This window comes from Cibotium barometz, chromosome 10 (genome assembly GCF_041138505.1).
Source record: "Cibotium barometz isolate CiBa-2024 chromosome 10, ASM4113850v1, whole genome shotgun sequence".
NCBI lineage: Eukaryota > Viridiplantae > Streptophyta > Polypodiopsida > Cyatheales > Cibotiaceae > Cibotium > Cibotium barometz.
In genome coordinates this window covers 61,781,955-61,807,124 of record NC_141055.1, presented here as the reverse complement: position 1 = coordinate 61,807,124, position 25,170 = coordinate 61,781,955, and the positions used below count along the sequence as shown (strand labels likewise).

Here is a 25,170-nt window from a genome sequence, read left to right as displayed (position 1 = left end):
TCTAGCACCCTTGCGTAGAAAGGAGGAAAGAGTAGTTAGTTCTAAGAGAGAACTCTCTTAGCAGTGGGAGAGTCATTCTCCCTTAGAACATGCAGTTCTAGAAGGTGATTCTTCTAGCAGAAAGAGGGTTCTACTCTCTCAGTTAGACTCTCCTAAATTAGGGGTAGAAATAGAAGATGAGGGACGGGCGTTAGCCCTGTTTATGTGCTTGTAAAGATACTCCCTTTTAGTAATAAAGATATTCTCTTTATGGGAGGGGACCAGCCCATCTTCTGGTCCCCAATATTGTGTCATTTTCTTTTCTCTAAAATGTTGTGAGCAAAGTCTTTTTCAGTTATATGAATTAGTGCGCTTCCGTATATTTTTGTGGCAGTGGTATCAGAGCAAGGTCATCTCTCTCTTTCTTAAGAGAAGACGACTCTTGGTAGACCGCAAAAATGGAAGGACGCAAGGCAGAGTATGCTCTCCTCATGAAGCAGGTGGAAGAGATGCGGCTAGTACTCTCCCATCCTGAAGTTCAGAAGACAATCCGCTCCCTTGAAAAAGGGAAGGAGAAGGTGCCGTTGGAGTCGGGAGAAATCCCGCAGCACTCCAAAGCACATGAGTCTCAGGTTGCTCCACAACCTCAGAGAGACTCTCAAGTTGGAACCTCCCAGGTTCATGAAAGACATAGGGAAGACCAAGAGCGGGATGCTCCACACTCTCCCCGTTTCTCCTTCATGAAGACGAGATTGACCAGAGCTTATGCAACATTGGGGAGGCTTGAGAGGATGTGTTCGCAGGTTCAGTTCCAGGAACCTCGAACAAAGCTATGGCTCTTTTGACACTTTGGTCACTTCGGCCATGCTATACGGAGTAGAGATATGGGGCCCCTCAGTAGATCATCACACCAGAGCTGGCAGTACTGATGGATGGAGATGTATGGAGAGGCCTTTGGTTTCTATGATTTCTCGCATGATTAGGGCCAAGGCCTCTGTACCACATGACATTGTTAGGGCGGAGCTCGCTGCCCCTTCGTTGGTAGTAGAGGCGCTCACTCGATCCGTTTCTTTTATGCATAGCATCTGGACTCTCCCTAGAGACAGATATACTCGATTAGCCCTAGAGTCTTGACGACAGTTGACATCACAGGGAGATAGATCATGTTGGTATGCACAGATGACATCTTGGTTTCAGCTACATGGCTTTAGTATGGATAGATTGCCCCCATTTCAGTACTCTCTAGATGCTCCCTCCATCTCTCTCACTAGGGCAGAGATTACTAGGCTCATCAGGCAGGATCTAATTCAGTTGGATATCAGGAGGACATGGATACAACCTACACATGAGCTGGGTACGAAGATGGCTTTCTATAGAGAGCATCTTCTCCAGCTTACGGAGGATGGATTTGTGATCAGACCAGGATATATGGATACTCATTTATCTCATGGGATTCGATGTGCTATTGGTCAGATACGCACATCCTCACACCAGCCTAGAGATCGAGACAGGCAGATTTAGAGGAGTATCAGCTGAGTTCAGGACCTGTCAGTTGTGTCAGATGGAGCCTGAGACAGAGTTACACTACATATGTCACTGCCCAGTGTACTATGAGATACGAGGCCGCTTTCACTGTCTATTCAGAGAGGGCTTTGGACCACTTTCTAGGGTCATGAGATACCAGGATCAGCAGAGATGCCTCGGTCTATACTTATTGGAGATACGCAGGCATAGAGAGGACCTCCTGAGGAGGGGCCCAGAGAGGGAGATACAGATATAGCGTCGGATTACAGATTTCTTTCAGTCATCACAGACTAAGGAGTCTGACCAGCAGCCCCCTCAGCATAGCGGCACCACAGGCACATTACTTGATCGAGTGATAGAGTTGGGGCGGTCCCGTCGCCCCCGGATGAGGGGGCCCTCTCGACATCGGCGCAGATTGCGACAGAAGATCCACACCATACTAGCGCGACATAGGAGCCGGCCCGTGAGAGTGCTCACTATGGAGGACATTGATATTATACGTCATCGTCCGATGAGAGATATCTTTGGATACTGATGTACATGTATATGATGCCTCTATTGTCTTTGGGTACTGATGTATATGTATATTATGCCTCTACTGTGAGAGAGCCCCCCCCATGTATTAGGCCACCCATTGTATCAGCTCTCACCCCATCCCCACCTCCTATTCTCATTTTTCATTTTTCGTTTTCAGTTCTTTGTACTTTTCGTACTCAGCCATTGTATCAGATTCACCAGTTGTAACCTTTTGGTCTCATAGGTCTTTTGGCCTTTTGAAGACGTTAATATAACATTTCATTTCATTTCATTTCTCTCTCTCCGCAGCCCTCCCCGCCATCTCTCTCCCCGCAGCCCTCCCAGCCATCCCTCTCTCCGCAGCCCTCCCCGCCATCTTTCTCTCTCCCCGCAGCCCACCCCGCCATCTCTCTCTCTCTCTCCCCGCAGCCCCCTCCCGCATCTCTCTCTCTCCCCGCAGAGCCCCCCCGAATCTCTCTCTTTCTCTCTCTCTCTATCCCCGTAGCCCCCCCATCTCTCTCTCTCCCCGCAGCCCCCCCTCGCCTCCCTCTCTCTCTTGGTGGCAGACCCTCCTCTCGACTGTGTGAAGAGCTGCAAAGCCTCTTTCTCTCTCCTTGCTACCCCCCTTGCTCCTTCCAATGGAGAGTGGGGAAGAGGAGAGAAGGAAGTGGGGGAACTTCAAAGGAGAGAGCATTAATCATGCGTTTCGCATCCATGGAAACCAAGAAGGACTTCTTGAAGAGACGTCCTACACTAAAGAAAACGGGGATCTTTCTTGGGGATGACCTTACACTTTCACAGCTTGCACATATGCAAGAAGTTATGCCCGAAATAAGGAAAGTTCGAGAGAAAGGGAAAGTGGCCTTCTACAGGGATGGATGAGTGGTTATTATGGAGAGGCGCTCCGCATGACGGCGCGAGACCTATGGGACCACACTCAAAGTTGCTACCTGGAATTGTAATGGATCTCTACGCCTTGATGTAGGTGCCTTTGAGGATAGTTACACTGGGAGGGACATCATCTTCTACTCCGAGACACATCAGGCCCCTGAGCAGCCCATGCCACATGTGTGCGGATACAGATGGGAGACAGCTTGCAGACAGGAGACTCGATCAGAGCATAGAGGACGAGGCTCAGGAGGAGTGGCAGTTTTATTTAGGGAGGAGCTGCAGCCATTGATACACATAGCCCGCAGGGATGAGCATGCTAGGTACATGTGGGTAAGATTGAGGCCAGATACAGGCAGATACCTCTACATTGCTATTTGTTATTTCCCTCCTAGTACGTCAGTGTATGCCTCACCTAGAGGACAGTCCCCTTTCTCTATTTTGGATGATGACATATGGGAGTTTTCTAGGGATGGTGATATTATCATCCTAGGAGATTTCAACGCTAGGACTGCCCATCACCAGACAGTTTTCTATGATACTTCGGAGGAGATGCTGCGGGAGCTTGATGTTACAGAGATGGGCCTATCCAGATGGTCACAGGATGAGGAGCGCACTGAGTATGGACGATACTTGATAGATATGGGGACTGCACATGGATTGGCCATTTTGAATGGCCTACAGAGATTCCCTGCAGAGCAGCCGGTGCTTTTACATGTTTTTCACATCGGCATGGTGCTAGTACAGTGGACTATGTCATGGCTCAGCCAGGTCTCATTCCTTCTTTTCAGGATTTCATGGTGGGCACTAGGCCGGTTGGAGTAGCAGTTGATCATGCTATCTTGTCTTCCACTCTCAGGGCATGTCTGATATGGTTCACTCCACTATTGGGGTGAAGCAGGGATGCCCCCTATCTCCGACTCTTTTTGGGATGTATGTAGATGAGTTTTCAGACTATGTAGAGCGAGATGGTGACAGAGGTGCTCAGCTAGCAGGCACATGGATTCCGCTGTTGCTATATGCTGATGATATTGTGCTGATCTCAGATTCTCCAGAGGGGATGCAACGTCATTTGGATGCATTGCAGTTATTTGCACAAGACAGTGGATTGTCTGTGAACCTTGGTAAGACCAAGGTAATGGTGTTTAACACCACAACACAGTGGGTTAGGAGGTCCGCCCCCACTTTCACATATGGTCGAGAGACTGTGGAGTATACAGATGCATATACTTATCTTGGGGTGGTTTTCAGTGGCCCAGTATTCTCCTTGAGGAGAGCAGCAGATACGAGATTGACCAGAGCTTATGCAACATTGGGGAGGCTTGAGAGGATGTGTTCGCAGGTTCAGTTCCAGGAACCTCGAACAAAGCTATGGCTCTTTTGACACTTTGGTCACTTCGGCCATGCTATACGGAGTAGAGATATGGGGCCCCTCAGTAGATCATCACACCAGAGCTGGCAGTACTGATGGATGGAGATGTATGGAGAGGCCTTTGGTTTCTATGATTTCTCGCATGATTAGGGCCAAGGCCTCTGTACCACATGACATTGTTAGGGCGGAGCTCGCTGCCCCTTCGTTGGTAGTAGAGGCGCTCACTCGATCCGTTTCTTTTATGCATAGCATCTGGACTCTCCCTAGAGACAGATATACTCGATTAGCCCTAGAGTCTTCAGGACAGTTGACATCACAGGGAGATAGATCATGTTGGTATGCACAGATGACATCTTGGTTTCAGCTACATGGCTTTAGTATGGATAGATTGCCCCCATTTCAGTACTCTCTAGATGCTCCCTCCATCTCTCTCACTAGGACAGAGATTACTAGGCTCATCAGGCAGGATCTAATTCAGTTGGATATCAGGAGGACATGGATACAGCCTACACATGAGCTGGGTACGAAGATGGCTTTCTATAGAGAGCACCTTCTCCAGCTTACGGAGGATGGATTTGTGATCAAACCCCAGGATATATGGATACTCATTTATCTCATGGGATTAGATGTGCTATTGGTCAGATACGCACATCCTCACACCAGCTACTAGAGATCAAGACAGGCAGATTTAGAGGAGTATCAGCTGAGTTCAGGACCTGTCAGTTGTGTCAGATGGAGCCTGAGACAGAGTTACACTACATATGTCACTGCCCAGTGTACTATGAGATACGAGGCCGCTTTCACTGTCTATTCAGAGAGGGCTTTGGACCACTTTCTAGGGTCATGAGATACCAGGATCAGAGATGCCTCGGCCTATACTTATTGGAGATACGCAGGCATAGAGAGGACCTCCTGAGGAGGGGCCCAGAGAGGGAGATACAGATATAGCGTCGGATTACAGATTTCTTTCAGTCATCACAGACTAAGGAGTCTGACCAGCAGCCCCCTCAGCATAGCGGCACCACAGGCACATTACTTGATCGAGTGATAGAGTTGGGGCGGTCCCGTCGCCCCCGGATGAGGGGGCCCTCTCGACATCGGCGCAGATTGCGACAGAAGATCCACACCATACTAGCGCGACATAGGAGCCGGCCCGTGAGAGTGCTCACTATGGAGGACATTGATATTATACGTCATCGTCCGATGAGAGATATCTTTGGATACTGATGTACATGTATATGATGCCTCTATTGTCTTTGGGTACTGATGTATATGTATATGATGCCTCTACTGTGAGAGAGCCCCCCCCATGTATTAGCCCACCCATTGTATCAGCTCTCACCCCATCCCCACCTCCTATTCTCATTTTTCATTTTTCGTTTTCAGTTCTTTGTACTTTTCGTACTCAGCCATTGTATCAGATTCACCAATTGTAACCTTTTGGTCTCATAGGTCTTTTGGCCTTTTGAAGACGTTAATATAACATTTCATTTCATTTCATTTCTCTCTCTCCGCAGCCCTCCCCGCCATCTCTCTCCCCGCAGCCCTCCCAGCCATCCCTCTCTCCGCAGCCCTCCCCGCCATCTCTCTCTCTCCCCGCAGCCCACCCCGCCATCTCTCTCTCTCTCTCCCCGCAGCCCCCTCTCGCATCTCTCTGTCTCCCCGCAGCCCCCCCCAACAAATCTCTCTCCTTCTCTCTCTCTATCCCCGCAGCCCCCCCATCTCTCTCTCTCCCCGCAGCCCCCCCTCGCCTCCCTCTCTCTCTTGGTGGCAGACCCTCCTCTCGACTGTGTGAAGAGCTGCAGAGCCTCTTTCTCTCTCCTTGCTACCCCCCTTGCTCCTTCCAATGGAGAGTGGGGAAGAGGAGAGAAGGAAGTGGGGGAACTTCAAAGAGAGAGCATTAATCATGCGTTTCCCATCCATGGAAACCAAGAAGGACTTCTTGAAGAGACGTCCTACACTAAAGAAAACGGGGATCTTTCTTGGGGATGACCTTACACTTTCACAGCTTGCACATATGCAAGAAGTTATGCCCGAAATAAGGAAAGTTCGAGAGAAAGGGAAAGTGGCCTTCTACAGGGATGGATGAGTGGTTATTATGGAGAGGCGCTCCGCATGACGGCGCGAGACCTATGGGACCACACTCAAAGTTGCTACCTGGAATTGTAATGGATCTCTACGCCTTGATGTAGGTGCCTTTGAGGATAGTTACACTGGGAGGGACATCATCTTCTACTCCGAGACACATCAGGCCCCTGAGCAGCCCATGCCACATGTGTGCGGATACAGATGGGAGACAGCTTGCAGACAGGAGACTCGATCAGAGCATAGAGGACGAGGCTCAGGAGGAGTGGCAGTTTTATTTAGGGAGGAGCTGCAGCCATTGATACACATAGCCCGCAGGGATGAGCATGCTAGGTACATGTGGGTAAGATTGAGGCCAGATACAGGCAGATACCTCTACATTGCTATTTGTTATTTCCCTCCTAGTACGTCAGGGACTATGTCATGGCTCAGCCAGGTCTCATTCCTTCTTTTCAGGATTTCATGGTGGGCACTAGGCCGGTTGGAGTAGCAGTTGATCATGCTATCTTGTCTTTCACTCTCACGTTCCAGTTCAGTACAGCTCCATTAGGAGAGGTCTCCACACACGCTCGGTATACCTTCATGAGGGAGACGGACTCTGTGTACACAGACGAGATATACAGGCAGCTATGTACTCAGGAGCCAGGACGGCCACTAGATGAGCTCACTCACATACTGACAGAGACGCTCCATGATGCAGCATCAGAGGCATATCCTCACAGTCAGCCTACACGGAGGCAATCTGGGAGCATGCCCCAGAACAGCTGGTATGATGAGGAGTGTAGAGACACGAGGATCAGACTACAGAGTGAGGTGCTCATGGGTACTACCACACATAGACAGTCACAGATTATCTTTCGCCGCCTAGTGCGACGAAAGAAGAGGGCTTACCTATCTCAGTTAGAGCGGGATCTGTATCAGCTGTTTATGAGTCAGGATTCAGGTGAGGCATGGAGGCTTTTCCATGAGCATTCACCGCCACTAGCCATCACCTCCACAGAGACATGGGGGGAATATGCCACATCTCTCTACACTGCATCAGGGCAGCCACCTTTGCCTGACCTACCAGAGACATGCCCAGAGACATGTACTTTCTTTACTGCCGAGAGGGTGAGGAAAGCCATTGACAGGATGAAGATAGGGAGAGCACATGATCATGATGGTTTAGTAGCAGAGCACTTCATTCATGCCAGAGATATGCTTGCAGAGCTTCTTGCTATGATGTTTAATCGAGCCATGTATGAGGGTTTCCCTGAGACTTGGAGTATGTCCACCATTGTGCCTATCTTCAAGTCAGGAGATCCCATGCTTCCAGGGAATTATCGCACCATCATGGTTGGTCACACTTTGGCTAGGCTGTATGCCTCTACTCTTGAGCAGGAGTTGAGTAGATGGGCAGAGAGAGAGGGCATACGGGCATCAGGGCAGGCAGGGTTTAGGAGAGGTTTCTCCACTCTTGACCAGATTTTGACACTCAGAGCTATTATTGAGGAGGGTAGATACCATGGCAGGAGGATTTATTGTAGCTTTGTGGACTTCCGCAAAGCATTTGACACAGTGCCGAGAGCAAGACTCATACGCAGACTACAGGACATGGGTGTGCCCACAGAGCTGATCTGGGGGATCTTGGCTTTATACAGGACAGTTGTGGGGCGAGTACGCACTACTCAGGGCATGTCTGATATGGTTCACTCCACTATTGGGGTGAAGCAGGGATGCCCCCTATCTCCGACTCTTTTTGGGATGTATGTAGATGAGTTTTCAGACTATGTAGAGCGAGATGGTGACAGAGGTGCTCAGCTAGCAGGCACATGGATTCCGCTGTTGCTATATGCTGATGATATTGTGCTGATCTCAGATTCTCCAGAGGGGATGCAACGTCATTTGGATGCATTGCAGTTATTTGCACAAGACAGTGGATTGTCTGTGAACCTTGGTAAGACCAAGGTAATGGTGTTTAACACCACAACACAGTGGGTTAGGAGGTCCGCCCCCACTTTCACATATGGTCGAGAGACTGTGGAGTATACAGATGCATATACTTATCTTGGGGTGGTTTTCAGTGGCCCAGTATTCTCCTTGAGGAGAGCAGCAGAGACGAGATTGACCAGAGCTTATGCAACATTGGGGAGGCTTGAGAGGATGTGTTCGAGGTTCAGTTCCAGGAACCTCGAACAAAGCTATGGCTCTTTTGACACTTTGGTCACTTCGGCCATGCTATACGGAGTAGAGATATGGGGCCCCGCAGTAGATCATCACACCAGAGCTGGCAGTACTGATGGATGGAGATGTATGGAGAGGCCTTTGGTTTCTATGATTTCTCGCATGATTAGGGCCAAGGTCTCTGTACCACATGACATTGTTAGGGCGGAGCTCGCTGCCCCTTCGTTGGTAGTAGAGGCGCTCACTCGATCCGTTTCTTTTATGCATAGCATCTGGACTCTCCCTAGAGACAGATATACTCGGTTAGCCCTAGAGTCTTCACGACAGTTGACATCACAGGGAGATAGATCATGTTGGTATGCACAGATGACATCTTGGTTTCAGCTACATGGCTTTAGTATGGATAGATTGCCCCCATTTCAGTACTCTCTAGATGCTCCCTCCATCTCTCTCACTAGGGCAGAGATTACTAGGCTCATCAGCAGGCAGGATCTAATTCAGTTGGATATCAGGAGGACATGGATACAGCCTACACATGAGCTGGGTACGAAGATGGCTTTCTATAGAGAGCATCTTCTCCAGCTTACGGAGGATGGATTTGTGATCAGACCAGGATATATGGATACTCATTTATCTCATGGGATTCGATGTGCTATTGGTCAGATACGCACATCCTCACACCAGCCTAGAGATCGAGACAGGCAGATTTAGAGGAGTATCAGCTGAGTTCAGGACCTGTCAGTTGTGTCAGATGGAGCCTGAGACAGAGTTACACTACATATGTCACTGCCCAGTGTACTATGAGATACGAGGCCGCTTTCACTGTCTATTCAGAGAGGGCTTTGGACCACTTTCTAGGGTCATGAGATACCAGGATCAGAGATGCCTCGGCCTATACTTATTGGAGATACGCAGGCATAGAGAGGACCTCCTGAGGAGGGGCCCAGAGAGGGAGATACAGATATAGTGTCGGATTACAGATTTCTTTCAGTCATCACAGACTAAGGAGTCTGACCAGCAGCCCTCTCAGCATAGCGGCACCACAGGCACATTACTTGATCGAGTGATAGAGTTGGGGCGGTCCCGTCGCCCCCGGCTGAGGGGGCCCTCTTGACATCGGCGCAGATTGCGACAGAAGATCCACACCATACTAGCGCGACATAGGAGCCGGCCCGTGAGAGTGCTCACTATGGAGGACATTGATATTATACGTCATCGTCCGATGAGAGATATCTTTGGATACTGATGTACATGTATATGATGCCTCTATTGTCTTTGGGTACTGATGTATATGTATATGATGCCTCTACTGTGAGAGAGCCCCCCCATGTATTAGCCCACCCATTGTATCAGCTCTCACCCCATCCCCACCTCCTATTCTCATTTTTCATTTTTCGTTTTCAGTTCTTTGTACTTTTCGTACTCAGCCATTGTATCAGATTCACCAGTTGTAACCTTTTGGTCTCATAGGTCATTTTGGCCTTTTGAAGACGTTAATATAACATTTCATTTCATTTCATTTCTCTCTCTCCGCAGCCCTCCCCGCCATCTCTCTCCCCGCAGCCCTCCCAGCCATCCCTCTCTCCGCAGCCCTCCCCGCCATCTTTCTCTCTCCCCGCAGCCCACCCCGCCATCTCTCTCTCTCTCTCCCCGCAGCCCCCTCCCGCATCTCTCTCTCTCCCCGCAGAGCCCCCCCGAATCTCTCTCTTTCTCTGTCTCTCTATCCCCGCAGCCCCCCCATCTCTCTCTCTCCCCGCAGCCCCCCCTCGCCTCCCTCTCTCTCTTGGCAGACCCTCCTCTCGACTGTGTGAAGAGCTGCAGAGCCTCTTTCTCTCTCCTTGCTACCCGCCTTGCTTTTTCCATTTGCTCTTCTCCTTGCTACCCCCTTGCTCCTCCCTTGGGCTTTTCTCTCTCTCTCTCTCTCTCTCTGTCATGCCATAAAGCCCGCTGATTCAGCCATGGAAACCAAGCTTGTAAACATGATTAACCTCAACAAGAAGCACTATGATAATGCGATCAACACGATACAACGTGACCTACTTGCGAAGATGGCCAAGATGGAAGAGGAATGGCAGGAAAAGCTGAAGCAAATAGAAGAGGCATGGGAGAAGGAACGGGAAAAATGGAGCGATGAGAAGGAAGAGATGAAGAAGGCAACGACCGAAATGCAAACCAAAATCAGCGCTTTGGAAGAGGACATAGCATCCTTCCGAAACCGGTCCATACGAGAAGAAGGGGAGATTTCGGAGACGGACAAGGAGGTGATGAAGGAGGAATTGGCGAAGGTCATCATGAAGGAAGAACTTGAGGTAAAAACAAAAACTATCACCGCACACATGGAAGCCTCTCGAGATGGATGGGTGGAAGTGGTAAAAAGAAATCTCAAGAAGGAGGCAAAGGAAAATGCACAAAAAGAAGAGACTCTTATTGTGCACACTACACTTGAAGAGGAGAAGATGAGGAATGCCCGCCGCCTCAACATTCGAGTCACGGGAATGGATGAGAAGCAAAACTCGACACCCGACATGGATGGTAGAGCGTTGTGTACCAAGCTAGGGTACAAGGAAGACGGGCCTCTACCCTTTGTAAAAGTTTGGCGGGTCGGCAAAGATCTCACCAAGAAACGACCTCTCATCCTCAATTTCCCCTCAGATGAGGCACGGACCCTTTTCCTCAGGAAGAGGGTGATTCTACGAGGGATTGCCGGTCCCCCTATTTACCTGGATGACGACCTCACGAGGATGCAGGTGGAGCACCGACGGGCATGCATGCCCAAAGTGCACCAGGCACGCAAGGAAGGAAAGAAGGCTACTTACCGCGATGGTCGGGTCATCATTGATGGCAAGACCATCGCATAGGGACTCGCGGCCTCCTGTGGGACACGACATGAGGAGGTGCATGTTGCAGTATGGAACTGCAATGGAGATCTTTGGACACATCCAGAGCGACTAGAGGAGGTGATGGGTGGGGTCAGGACATCATCCTACTTACAGAGACACATGAGAGCCCAGAGAGAGGCTTGCCGCGGATACAGGGCTTCCACCAGTGGGAGTCCACCATACATCGGAAGTGTACACGTTAGAACACTTCCCGTGGATCTGGAGTAGCCATTTTGTTCAGGAGGGAGATACGGAGCAGGATACAGGTGGTGGTGCGGGATCCAGACGCACGCTTCATTTGGCTTCGGCTAGAGCTCTCACAGGTCTAGACCATCTACATAGCCTTGTGCTACTTTGCCCCCACAGGCTCCAGATTCGCTACAGCAGAGCAGGAGGAGAGAGGGGTGGGAGAGTCACCATACAGGGGATTATGGAGTACTCTACACTAGGGGAAGTCTTCCTTATGGGGGACTTCAATGCCAGGACCAACAGGCGCACCAGTGTGAGACATATGATTTTGAGGACCCAGAGATTCTCCATATCACAGAGGCCTCTGACACTACACGGACATCAGCGGACACGGCCACCCCCACAGCTTATGGGCGACATTTACTACGCCTAGGTTCTCAGCACCGTCTCGTTATTTATAACGGGATGGCACAGTTGCCAGCCTCAAGCAGTCTTACATGTATACCACACGGAGTCCAGGATGGAGGAGGGAGCACAGTGGACTATATCATGGGACCCCGAGAGGCATCTCACCTGCTCAGCTCTTTTGTCATCCCACCGATACCCATTGGAGCCGATCACACATATCTCTCTCTTTCTTTCAGGGGTGATGCACCCTCACACACACCTCCCACAGCCACACCTCATACCACCATACATTTCACCCATGAGCTATCCACTATATACTCAGCTACAATAGAGTCTGGTCTCTGCCGACTACTCCCTTCTGCACCTCTACCCACACTTGTATCCCAGATCTCATCCGTCCTACACACAGCCGCCATCAGCTCCTTCCCAAGCACAATATTGTTCTGCAAGCACCCTTGTAACCTATCACCTTGTACTTAAGGCTAGATGCACGGGTTTTTCGGGTTGAAGCACCCTTGTAACTTGTAATGCCCACGAAGCTATATCTTCTTGTACTGAATCTCTATTAATGAATCTCTGTGCAAGGGTGTTCGCATCATCTATTACTACTAGTGTACTACTATGTTACTTTCTAATACTATCTTGTATTGACATGTGGTGCTGAGTCTAAGGTAATCTACAAAGAGAGAGAGAGAGAGAGTGAGTGAGAGAGAGAGAGAGAGAGAGAGCTAGTGAGAGTTGTAATTGACATGTGGTGCCGAGTCTAGGTAATCTTGGTGGGGAGGACGACCGTTGGTGGTCTTGCTAGTTGACACTCTCCTGGTGTGCCTGGCACCTCAAGAATCAACAACTAGAAATGTAAAAGAGATTGGTTTGGGCCTTGGTAAATTCATTGTTGATAGCATAAAAATAAAAGTTCATAGCTCATAGTTCATAGCTCATAGTTCATAGTTCATAGTTCATAGATCATAGATCATAGATCATAGATCATAGATCATAGATCATAGTTCATAGTTCATAGTTCATAGTCCCTAGAGCAGCAAGATTATAAATAGCATAACAGGTTCAGGACCATGAAGATGTTTATTATCACAAATACACTTCCATTAACCATCGTGTAGAGTTTCACACTTATGTGGATGGTTGCTCATGATGGATTAGTTGAAGGCGCCTGGGCTTTTCCTCATCTGGCCACATGTTTGTGTTGGGGTCCAGACTCACTTAGACACTGCCTCCAGGTTCACATGGTTTTTGTTGTATAGTTTGTATGCTCTCATGACACGCGTTGGCATATAGATTGGGTCTAGCCACAACATTGAAATATTTTCAATCCCTCATTGACAACTAGATTGAACCAAGCTATTGAATGATCTTTCTGTCAAGAATGGCAGATGCCTCAACCGCCTCCACAACCCATTCACGATGGTGTGCCTGCAACAATCCACCAGTGGTGTAAGAACTTAGCTTCCACTTATTCAAGAACTTGTAGTAGCTCACAATATTAGTACAACAGAGAGATGAAATATATGTCAGTTGTGTCAGATGGAGCCTGAGACAGAGTTACACTACATATGTCACTGCCCAGTGTACTATGAGATACGAGGCCGCTTTCACTGTCTATTCAGAGAGGGCTTTGGACCACTTTCTAGGGTCATGAGATACCAGGATCAGAGATGCCTCGGCCTATACTTATTGGAGATACGCAGGCATAGAGAGGACCTCTCCTGAGGAGGGGCCCAGAGAGGGAGATACAGATATAGCGTCGGATTACAGATTTCTTTCAGTCATCACAGACTAAGGAGTCTGACCAGCAGCCCCCTCAGCATAGCGGCACCACAGGCACATTACTTGATCGACGAGTGATAGAGTTGGGGCGGTCCCGTCGCCCCCCCGGATGAGGGGGCCCTCTCGACATCGGCGCAGATTGCGACAGAAGATCCACACCATACTAGCGCGACATAGGAGCCGGCCCGTGAGAGTGCTCACTATGGAGGACATTGATATTATACGTCATTGTCCGATGAGAGATATCTTTGGATCCTGATGTATATGTATATGATGCCTCTACTGTGAGAGAGCCCCCCCCCATGTATTAGCCCAACCTTTGTATCAGCTCTCACCCCATCCCCACCTCCTTTTCTCATTTTTCATTTTTCGTTTTCAGTTCTTTGTACTTTTCGTACTCAGCCATTGTATCAGATTCACCAGTTGTAACCTTTTGGTCTCATAGGTCTTTTGGCCTTTTGAAGACGTTAATATAACATTTTATTTCATTTCATTTCTCTCTCTCCGCAGCCCTCCCCGCCATCTCTCTCCCCGCAGCCCTCCCAGCCATCCCTCTCTCTGCAGCCCTCCCCGCCATCTTTCTCTCTCCCCGCAGCCCACCCCGCCATCTCTCTCTCTCTCTCCCCGCAGCCCCCTCCCGCATCTCTCTCTCTCTCCCCGCAGAGCCCCCCCGAATCTCTCTCTTTCTCTCTCTCTCTATCCCCGCAGCCCCCCCATCTCTCTCTCTCTCCCCGCAGCCCCCCCTCGCCTCCCTCTCTCTCTTGGTGGCAGACCCTCCTCTCGACTGTGTGAAGAGCTGCAAAGCCTCTTTCTCTCTCCTTGCTACCCCCCTTGCTCCTTCCAATGGAGAGTGGGGAAGAGGAGAGAAGGAAGTGGGGGAACTTCAAAGGAGAGAGCATTAATCATGCGTTTCGCATCCATGGAAACCAAGAAGGACTTCTTGAAGAGACGTCCTACACTAAAGAAAACGGGGATCTTTCTTGGGGATGACCTTACACTTTCACAGCTTGCATATATGCAAGAAGTTATGCCCGAAATAAGGAAAGTTCGAGAGAAAGGGAAAGTGGCCTTCTACAGGGATGGATGAGTGGTTATTATGGAGAGGCGCTCCGCATGACGGCGCGAGACCTATGGGACCACACTCAAAGTTGCTACCTGGAATTGTAATGGATCTCTACGCCTTGATGTAGGTGCCTTTGAGGATAGTTACACTGGGAGGGACATCATCTTCTACTCCGAGACACATCAGGCCCCTGAGCAGCCCATGCCACATGTGTGCGGATACAGATGGGAGACAGCTTGCAGACAGGAGACTCGATCAGAGCATAGAGGACGAGGCTCAGGAGGAGTGGCAGTTTTATTTAGGGAGGAGCTGCAGCCATTGATACACATAGCCCGCAGGGATGAGCATGCTAGGTACATGTGGGTAAGATTGAGGCCAGATACAGGCAGATACCTCTACATTGCTATTTGTTATTTCCCTCCTAGTACGTCAGTGTATGCCTCACCTAGAGGACAGTCCCCTTTCTCTATTTTGGATGATGACATATGGGAGTTTTCTAGGGATGGTGACATTATCATCCTAGGAGATTTCAACGCTAGGACTGCCCATCACCAGACAGTTTTCTATGATACTTCGGAGGAGATGCTGCGGGAGCTTGATGTTACAGAGATGGGCCTATCCAGACGGTCACAGGATGAGGAGCGCACTGAGTATGGACGATACTTGATAGATATGGGGACTGCACATGGATTGGCCATTTTGAATGGCCTACAGAGATTCCCTGCAGCAGAGCCGGTGCTTTTACATGTTTTCCACATCGGCATGGTGCTAGTACAGTGGACTATGTCATGGCTCAGCCAGGTCTCATTCCTTCTTTTCAGGATTTCATGGTGGGCACTAGGCCAGTTGGAGTAGCAGTTGATCATGCTATCTTGTCTTTCACTCTCACGTTCCAGTTCAGTACAGCTCCATTAGGAGAGGTCTCCACACACGCTCGGTATACCTTCATGAGGGAGACGGACTCTGTGTACACAGACGAGATATACAGGCAGCTATGTACTCAGGAGCCAGGACGGCCACTAGATGAGCTCACTCACATACTGACAGAGACGCTCTATGATGCAGCATCAGAGGCATATCCTCACAGTCAGCCTACACGGAGACGATCTGGGAGCATGCCCCAGAACAGCTGGTATGATGAGGAGTGTAGAGACACGAGGATCAGACTACAGAGTGAGGTGCTCATGGGTACTACCACACATAGACAGTCACGGATTATCTTTCGCCGCCTAGTGCGACGAAAGAAGAGGGCTTACCTATCTCAGTTAGAGCGGGATCTGTATCAGCTGTTTATGAGTCAGGATTCAGGTGAGGGGCATGGAGGCTTTTCCATGAGCATTCACCGCCACTAGCCATCACCTCCACAGAGACATGGGGGGAATATGCCACATCTCTCTACACTGCATCAGGGCAGCCACCTTTGCCTGACCTACCAGAGACATGCCCAGAGACATGTACTTTCTTTACTGCCGAGAGGGTGAGGAAAGCCATTGACAAGATGAAGACAGGGAGAGCACATGATCATGATGGTTTAGTAGCAGAGCACTTCATTCATGCCAGAGATATGCTTGCAGAGCTTCTTGCTATGATGTTTAATCGAGCCATGTATGAGGGTTTCCTTGAGACTTGGAGTATGTCCACGATTGTGCCTATCTTCAAGTCAGGAGATCCCATGCTTCCAGGGAATTATCGCACCATCATGGTTGGTCACACTTTGGCTAGGCTGTATGCCTCTACTCTTGGGCAGGAGTTGAGTAGATGGGCAGAGAGAGAGGGCATACGGGCATCAGGGCAGGCAGGGTTTAGGAGAGGTTGGGAGGGATATGCCCTAGAGGACTCATGGGAGGGATATGCCCTAGAGGACTCATGGGAGGGATATGTATGCCCTAGAGGACTCATGGGATATGTATGCCCTAGAGGACTCATGGGACTCATGGGATATGTATGCCGTAGAGGACTCATGGGATATGTATGCCCTAGAGGACTCATGGGAGGGATATGTATGCCCTAGAGGACTCATGGGATATGTATGCCCTAGAGGACGCATGGGAGGGATATGTATGCCCTAGAGGACTCATGGGAGGGATAGGACTCATGGGAGGGATATGTATGCCCTAGAGGACTCATGGGAGGGATATGTATGCCCTAGAGGACACATGGGAGGGATAGGACTCATGGGAGGGATATGTATGCCCTAGAGGACTCATGGGAGGGATAGGACTCATGGGAGGGATATGTATGCCCTAGAGGACTGATATGTATGCCCTATAGGACTGATATGGATGCCCTAGAGGACTCATGGGAGGGATATGGATGCCCTAGGGGACTCATGGGAGGGATATGCCCTAGAGGACTCACGGGAGGGATATTCCCTAGAGGACTCATGGGATATGCCCTAGAGGACTCATGGGAGGGATATTCCCTAGAGGACTCATGGGATATGTATGCCCTAGAGGACTCATGGGAGGGATATTCCCTAGAGGACTCATGGGAGGGATATGTATGCCGTAGAGGACTCATGGGATATGTATGCCCTAGAGGACTCATGGTATATGTATGCCCTAGAGGACTCATGGGAGGGATATGTATGCCCTAGAGGACTCATGGGAGGGATAGGACTCATGGGAGGGATATGTATGCCCTATAGGACTGATATGTATGCCCTAGAGGACTCATGGGAGGGATATGTATGCCCTATAGGACTGATATGTATGCCCTATAGGACTGATATGGATGCCCTAGGACTCATGGGAGGGATATGGATGCCCTAGAGGACTCATGGATGCCCTAGAGGACTCATGGGAGCGATATGGAAGCCCTAGAGGACTCATGGGAGGGATATGGATGCCCTAGAGGACTCATGGGAGGGATATGGATGCCCTAGAGGACTCATAGGACGATATATCCCTCCCATGAGTCCTCTAGGGCATCCATATCCCTCCCATGAGTCCTCCCATGAGTCCTCTAGGACATCCCTATCCCTCCCATGAGTCCTCTAGGGCATCCATATCCCTCCCATGAGTCCTCTAGGGCATACAAGAGGGATATGGATACCCTAGACGACTTACAAGAGGGATATGGATACCCTAGAGGACTATGAACTATGAACTATCATCTATGAACTATGAACTATGAACTATGAACTAATAGGAGGGATATGGATACCCTGTAGGACTCATAAGAGGGATATGGATACCCTGGAGGACTCATAGGAGGAATATGGATACCCTGGAGGACTCATGGGAGGGATATGGATACCCTGGAGGACTCATGGGAGGAATATGGATACCCTGGGTGGAGGACTCATGGGAGGGATATGGATACCCTAGAGGACTTACAAGAAGGATATGGATACCCTAGAGGACTCATGGGAGGAATATGGATACCCTGGAGGACTCATGGGAGGGATATGGATACCCTAGAGGACTCACAAGAAGGATATGGATACCCTAGAGGACTCATGGGAGGAATATGGATACCCTGGAGGACTCATGGGAGGGATATGGATACCCTAGAGGACTCACAAGAAGGATATGGATACCCTAGAGGACTCACAAGAGGGATATGGATGCCCTAGAGGACTCACAAGAGGGATATGGATACCCTGGAGGACTCATAGGAGGACTCATATGGATACCCTGGAGGACTCATAGGATACCCTGGACTCATAGGATACCCTGGAGGACTGATAGGATACCCTGGAGGACTCATAGGATACCCTGGAAGACTCATAGGAGGACTCATATGGATACCCTGGAGGACTCATATGGATACCCTGGAGGACTCATAGGAGGGATATGGATACCCTGGAGGACTCATGGGAGAGATATGGATGCCCTGGAGGACTCATGGGAGGGATATAGATGCCCTGGAGGACTCATAGGAGGGATATGGATGCCCTGGAGGACTCATAGGAGGGATATGGATGCCCTAGAGGACTCATGGGATGGGAGGACTCATGGGAGGGATATGGTATTATAGAAGTGTAATTATGATATGGAGTTCTGGCCTGGAGGCTAGAACTTTTATTATAGAAGTGTAATTATGATATGGAGTTCCCTGATAACTTTTATTATAGAAGTGTAATTATGATAACTTTTATTATAGAAGTGTAATTATGATATGGAGTTCCCTGATCTGATGTTCTCTGTCTGCAGGAGTCCGAGACTGCTACACAGAGGTATGAAAATGTTTCCCCTTCCCCCTTTTCTGTTTGTCACACTACACACCTCTCTCTCTCTCTCTTTTTCTCTCTAATGGATTCATGGCAGCGTGGATCTGACGGGAGACTTCATAGAGTTTCCCAGGACATGTCGAGGAGCACCACAGGAGAGCAGCGGCGGGGAGACAAGAGGGCAAAACAATTAGATACAAATGATGAAGCCACAAATCTAGACCAATTAGATACGATGGCACAAATGATGAAGCCACAAATCTAGACCAATTAGATACGATGGCACTGCAATTGATTCAAGATAACCGACACGTGTTTGATCTGCTCACCAGGCCAATGCACTCTACACTGATGTTGGACTTGGTCAACAAGCAGCTGTTGGATGAGTCGTCGCGATGACAGTTATTAGCGATGACAAGCTGGTGGCTATTACTGTGATTATTCAACGCAAACTAGACAAAAGAGCAGGTGAACCTCGTCCCTAGACTTTGTCTCTTCTTGCCGCATCATTTTGCTTCATGATACAGAGGGAGAATGTTACAGGTTTTGTTCCCTTTCCTTGCAGAAGCTTGCAAGCTTCCGGGTCACTCCCCATGGAGTAAGTGGGTTGAGAATGCGCAGTACTTTGGTTCACATTCTTACCAGGAAAAAGGTCGACAGGCAAAATCCTCTCCTCCATATCCAGAGTTACCATATCCTTCTTGTGAGTCCTCTAGGGCATCCATATCCCTCCCATGAGTCCTCTAGGGCATACAAGAGGGATATGGATACCCTAGAGGACTCACAAGAGGGATATGGATACCCTAGAGGACTATGAACTATGAACTATCATCTATGAACTATGAACTATGAACTATGAACTAATAGGAGGGATATGGATACCCTGGAGGACTCATAGGAGGGATATGGATACCCTGGTGGAGGACTCATGGGAGGGATATGGATACCCTGGAGGACTCGTGGGAGGAATATGGATACCCTGGAGGACTCATGGGAGGGATATGGATACCCTGGAGGACTCACAAGAGGGATATGGATGCCCTGGAGGACTCACAAGAGGGATATGGATACCCTGGAGGACTCACAAGAGGACTCATATGGATACCCTGGAGGACTCATAGGAGGACTCATAGGATACCCTGGAGGACTCATAGGATACCTTGGACTCATAGGATACCCTGGAGGACTCATAGGATACCCTGGAAGACTCATAGGAGGACTCATATGGATACCCTGGAGGACTCATAGGAGGGATATGGATACCCTGGAGGACTCATAGGAGGACTCATATGGATACCCTGGAGGACTCATATGGATACCATGGGAGAGATATGGATGCCCTGGAGGACTCATAGGAGGGATATAGATGCCCTAGAGGACTCACAGAGGACGATATGGATGGCCTAGAGGACTCATAGGAGGGATATGGATGGCCTAGAGGACGATATGGATGCCCTAGATGACTCATGGAGGACGATATGGATGCCCTAGAGGGATATGGATGGCCTAGAGGACTCATGGAGGACGATATGGATGGCCTAGAGGACTCATGGGAGGACGATATGGATGGCCTAGAGGACGATATGGATGCCCTAGAGGACTCATGGGAGGGATATGGATGCCCTAGAGGACTCATGGAGGACGATATGGATGGCCTAGAGGACTCATGGGAGAAATATGGATGCCCTAGAGGACTCATGGAAGGGATATGGATGGCCTAGAGGACTCATAGAGGACGATATGGATGGCCTAGAGGACTCATGGGAGGACGATATGGATGGCCTAGAGGACTCATGGGAGAAATATGGATGCCCTAGATGACTCATGGGAGGGATATGGATGGCCTAGAGGACTCATAGAGGACGATATGGATGGCCTAGAGGACTCATGGAGGACGATATGGATGGCCTAGAGGACTCATGGGAGGACGATATGGATGGCCTAGAGGACTCATAGAGGACTCATAGAGGACGATATGGATGGCCTAGAGGACTCATGGGAGGGATATGGAAGGCCTAGAGGGATATGGATGGCCTAGAGGACTCATGGGAGGGATATGGATGCCCTAGAGGACTCATGGGATGGGAGGACTCATGGGAGGGATATGGTATTATAGATGTAATTATGATATGGAGTTCTGGCCTGGAGGCTAGAACTTTTATTATAGAAGTGTAATTATGATATGGAGTTCCCTGATAACTTTTATTATAGAAGTGTAATTATGATAACTTTTATTATAGAAGTGTAATTATGATATGGAGTTCCTTGATCTGATGTTCTCTGTCTGCAGGAGTCCGAGACTGCTACACAGAGGTATGAAAATGTTTCCCCTTCCCCCTTTTCTGTTTGTCACACTACACACCTCTCTCTCTCTCTCTTTTTCTCTCTAATGGATTCATGGCAGCGTGGATCTGACGGGAGACTTCACAGAGTTTCCCAGGACATGTTGAGGAGCACCACAGGAGAGCAGCGGCGGGGAGACAAGAGGGCAAAACAATTAGATACAAATGATGAAGCCACAAATCTAGACCAATTAGATACGATGGCACAAATGATGAAGCCACAAATCTAGACCAATTAGATACGATGGCACTGCAATTGATTCAAGATAACCGACACGTGTTTGATCTGCTCACCAGGCCAATGCACTCTACACTGATGTTGGACTTGGTCAACAAGCAGCTGTTGGATGAGTCGTCGCGATGACAGTTAGCGATGACAAGCTGGTGGCTATTACTGTGATTATTCAACGCAAACTAGACAAAAGAGCAGGTGAACCTCGTCCCTAGACTTTGTCTCTTCTTGCCGCATCATTTTGCTTCATGATACAGAGGGAGAATGTTACAGGTTTTGTTCCCTTTCCTTGCAGAAGCTTGCAAGCTTCCGGGTCACTCCCCATGGAGTAAGTGGGTTGAGAATGCGCAGTACTTTGGTTCACATTCTTACCAGGAAAAAGGTCGACAGGCAAAATCCTCTCCTCTTGATCCAGAGTTACCATGGCGCTCTGATGTAGAAGCATGGAACAAGGCAGACTGGGATGTGATAACTTCTAGCATAGCAGGGGACCGCGAGGCTGCATTAAGAATGTTGTTTACAGCAGCTCAATCAAAAGATTTCCTTTATGAGTTCAAGTTTACAGGAGAAATGCCGCTTATCGACAACCTAAGGCCAGATGCAGTAATGATACTGAAGGGTCGCTCCATCAAAGATTTGAGGTCAATTGGTGCCTTGATTAATCTGGACAGTACCACTGAGGGATGCTATGACTCTGATGAAAAAGTTGGAAAGGTGATTACGTATGGTCAGGTGTTTTTAAAGCTTGCTGGAACTCAAAGAAGGTCTGTAGTTGTTGGGGTTATGAATTTAAACAAGGTGAGATTTTTTAAAGTAGCCCAAGTTGAAGGAACTAATTATCCATCTCTAGCGGCTTTGTTATCACAAGGAGTCAAGAGGATTCAGATGTTAGACGGGCTTTTTCTGCATACTTACAAACTAAACTTTGTATTCTAAATCTGGAGATTTCTGTTAGGGGATTTCCCTTGCCACTAGGTTGGAAGGAGGATCGTATCTTAGGCAGAGGTCGAACCAGCTTTGTCCACTTGGTTATCCCCCCTGCTTCTGATGACAGTCAAAAGGAATATGCTGCCAAAGTTGCTCGAGAAGGTTTCAAGCTTGATGAGGATTTTCAATACCTTAATGCGCTTGTGGGCATAGATGGGGTTACGCATTACATTGAAGGATGTGTGCTTGTAATGGAACCTGTCGGCATCCCTTTCACATTTGACTCATTCTATACTTATAGGAATGAACCCATGGTGGGAGGACTTGTGGATGTGTTGGAAGCAGCACACAGTAGGAAAATTGTTCACAGAGATATACGCCCAGACAATGCCATGATTTCAAACAGTTTTGACACTGGAGAGAAACGCTTGTTTCTTTTGGATTGGGGTTTTGCTACAAAAGTTGATGTTGTTGGCTGCTTTTCTGGTAGCTTGATAACTGCCTCTGATCATGTGCTTGTACAACACATGGAGGGCAAAGAGGACAGACTGATTTACCATTGTTCTGATGACTTGGTGAGCCTTGTCAGATGTTTGTTCTTGTTTTCTGTCAAGGGTAGAATTTCTATTTTTGATCATTGTGACAGTCCTTCAGCAATTTTGAAATTTTGGCAAAGCAGCATGAATGGTAAATCTCTTTGGGAGACCGCCCAGAGACTGCCCAAAGTTGTGCCCTCAAAGCCGATTATGCAGCTTTAAAGGAGGTTTAAAGGAGGTACTACAATCAATTCAACTGAATTGTGTTTTATGATATGGGCATACTTTACTGGTGGCTGTTTTATTGATAAATGTGCTAGTGCTGCTTTCCCATTCTCTTGTATTCATTTAAAATTGAATGCTAAATGGGATAATGGGATAGTGTGTGTGGTGACAATCCTTCATAAATTCTGCAATTTGGTGATGCGACATGAATGCTAAATGTCTTTGGGGGGCTTTCCAAAATTTTTGCCCTTAAAGTCGATTAGTCTATGTAGGTCTCCTAGCTGCTGCAGTTTTGTTTTTGTATTGTGTCAAAAAACTGCTTTGCGATTGAGTTTCTGGCATGACATTATTTGGTTAATGACCCTTGATGGTGGTCCTTTCCCTTTTTGCGTGATAAGAGCACTTTATGTCCTTGTTTACTTTTGGTGATAATTGATCAGCATGATGCAACTTATGAGATTTGTTAATCTATAGATAGTTGTAATGGTTAACTCCTGGCAGTGAGATAATTGATTAGCATGATGTAACTTATGAGATTTGTTAATCTATAGATAGTTGTAATGGTTAACTCTTGGCAGTGGTGGGTGGTTGGCTTTTTTTCACTTTTTGAATAACCTATTATTTGTTTGCTACCCATCTTGAATGGAGAACTTTCTAACTTTGATTTCCTCAACTACTTTGGATCTTGTCATTGAGTATGGCATGAATCATAAGCTATATTGATTTTGTAGCTTCTCTAATTTTATGATGACGATGACCATGATGATGACCACAAGGAGATGATGTTAGGGTAAGGTTTTCTGACTTCGATGGCTTTCATGCACAGAGAACCAAGCGCTGGAGAATACTTTACTCCACCGTATGGTCCTTTCAATGCCACCGAGTTCACATGTCTCGAGGACGAACGTCGTCCGAGGAAAAGACGCCTTCTCAGAGGGGTCCCTGTCCCCCTCTGAGGACTCCTCTCAGGAGGTCTCCAAGAAAGCCTGGCAGCAGCAGGGCTGCCAACTGCAGGGGCACCTCTCCTCCTTGTGAAGAGTTGCAAAAACTTGATGTCACAATGCCGAAACGGCCATCGTCGACCCGCGGCAAAAGGTCTGCAGAGATGGAACCTCCCCCTTCTACCGAGACGACAAGAGGTTTAAAGGGGCCCATAAAGAAAGTTTGCTTGCAGAACTTAGGGTGAGGACAATCTTGTTCTTCCATTGGAGGAGGAAAGGGCCGAGGCAATGTGGCCCAAGGTCCTATGGGATCAAATTGTGTCAATGGCGGAAAACAGGGCAGTGAGACCCGAGAAACAGAAAGTCAATCTTGACAAGCTAATGGAGGAGCTACTTGGAGTAAGCTCTTTTGATCAGTGCAGCTTTGAACTGGTGGTTACAGGCTCTAAAACAACTGAAGCTGTTCGACCACTCAAGCCAGATGTAGCTCTTGTTTTGGTCCTTCAAGTACAAAGAGGCTCACATTGTCTTTAAATGTCTAGCTTGCTGCAATGTAAGGTGTGGTACCTCCTAGTTTATAAGGTCATTTAGAAAATATAAGATCATACACCTTTAGCTTTACTAGAAAATCTCATACAACTTTACCTTTATCTTTACACTTTGATAAAGCCACAACGATTTCTTTTATGAGTATTCCTTCTCTACTTTAGTTTTGTGATGTTAGGGTCCTTACTTCTCCTAAATACACAGTGTATGCTTGCTAGGTGTGCAAGTGCATACTTTAACAAATAGGTGGCTTAGAGGAGAAAGGCTGGTGTCAAGGTGTATTCTTGTTGGGTGTGTATGGGTATGCTGCTTTAAGGCATAGAAGATGTAATGTTGTAAGGGTGTGCTATGTTTATATGTATTTGAGCATATAGTATAGTTTTTGTATATTGATGT

At 48.3% G+C, this 25,170-nt stretch overlaps 3 protein-coding genes and 4 pseudogenes across 6 annotated transcripts in view; all 7 read left to right on the top strand.

Annotated features, from left to right (window-relative positions):
* LOC147635137 (uncharacterized) overlaps positions 1-24,884 on the top strand; it is a 74,865-nt gene extending 49,981 nt beyond the window's left edge. The window contains exons 2-4 of one of the 3 annotated variants that reach the window (XR_015266749.1): positions 19,009-19,031; positions 19,358-19,493; positions 19,591-19,687. Coding sequence is in view for 1 of the 3 variants with exons in the window: in XM_086803487.1 (XP_086659613.1) it covers positions 24,114-24,473 (360 nt within the window). In the remaining 2 variants the exon portion in view is untranslated. Of the gene's footprint in view, positions 1-19,008; positions 19,032-19,357; positions 19,494-19,590; positions 19,688-24,113 lie in introns of those variants that run through there. The other 2 variants (XR_015266748.1, XM_086803487.1) reach the window with 2 other exon arrangements.
* Positions 771-2,038, top strand: LOC147635143 (uncharacterized; annotated as a pseudogene).
* Positions 3,126-9,773, top strand: LOC147635141 (uncharacterized; annotated as a pseudogene).
* LOC147635142 (uncharacterized) lies at positions 3,770-5,506 on the top strand (annotated as a pseudogene).
* On the top strand, positions 10,486-11,385 carry LOC147635140 (uncharacterized). Its single transcript, XM_086804440.1, has one exon. The coding sequence runs from the start codon at positions 10,486-10,488 to the stop codon at positions 11,383-11,385; it is 900 nt and encodes a 299-aa protein (XP_086660566.1).
* On the top strand, positions 14,708-19,411 carry LOC147635139 (uncharacterized; annotated as a pseudogene).
* On the top strand, positions 21,457-22,557 carry LOC147635138 (uncharacterized). 2 transcript variants are annotated; one of them, XM_086803486.1, is made up of 2 exons: positions 21,457-21,797; positions 21,898-22,557. In XM_086803486.1, exons 1-2 carry the CDS (start codon positions 21,728-21,730, stop codon positions 22,533-22,535), a joined length of 708 nt encoding a protein of 235 aa, XP_086659612.1. In that variant the 5' UTR covers positions 21,457-21,727; the 3' UTR covers positions 22,536-22,557. The 2 variants fall into 2 exon arrangements, with proteins under 2 accessions (XP_086659612.1, XP_086659611.1); XM_086803485.1 differs by having other exon boundaries at positions 21,895-22,557.
* Positions 24,885-25,170: the final 286 nt, after the last annotated feature.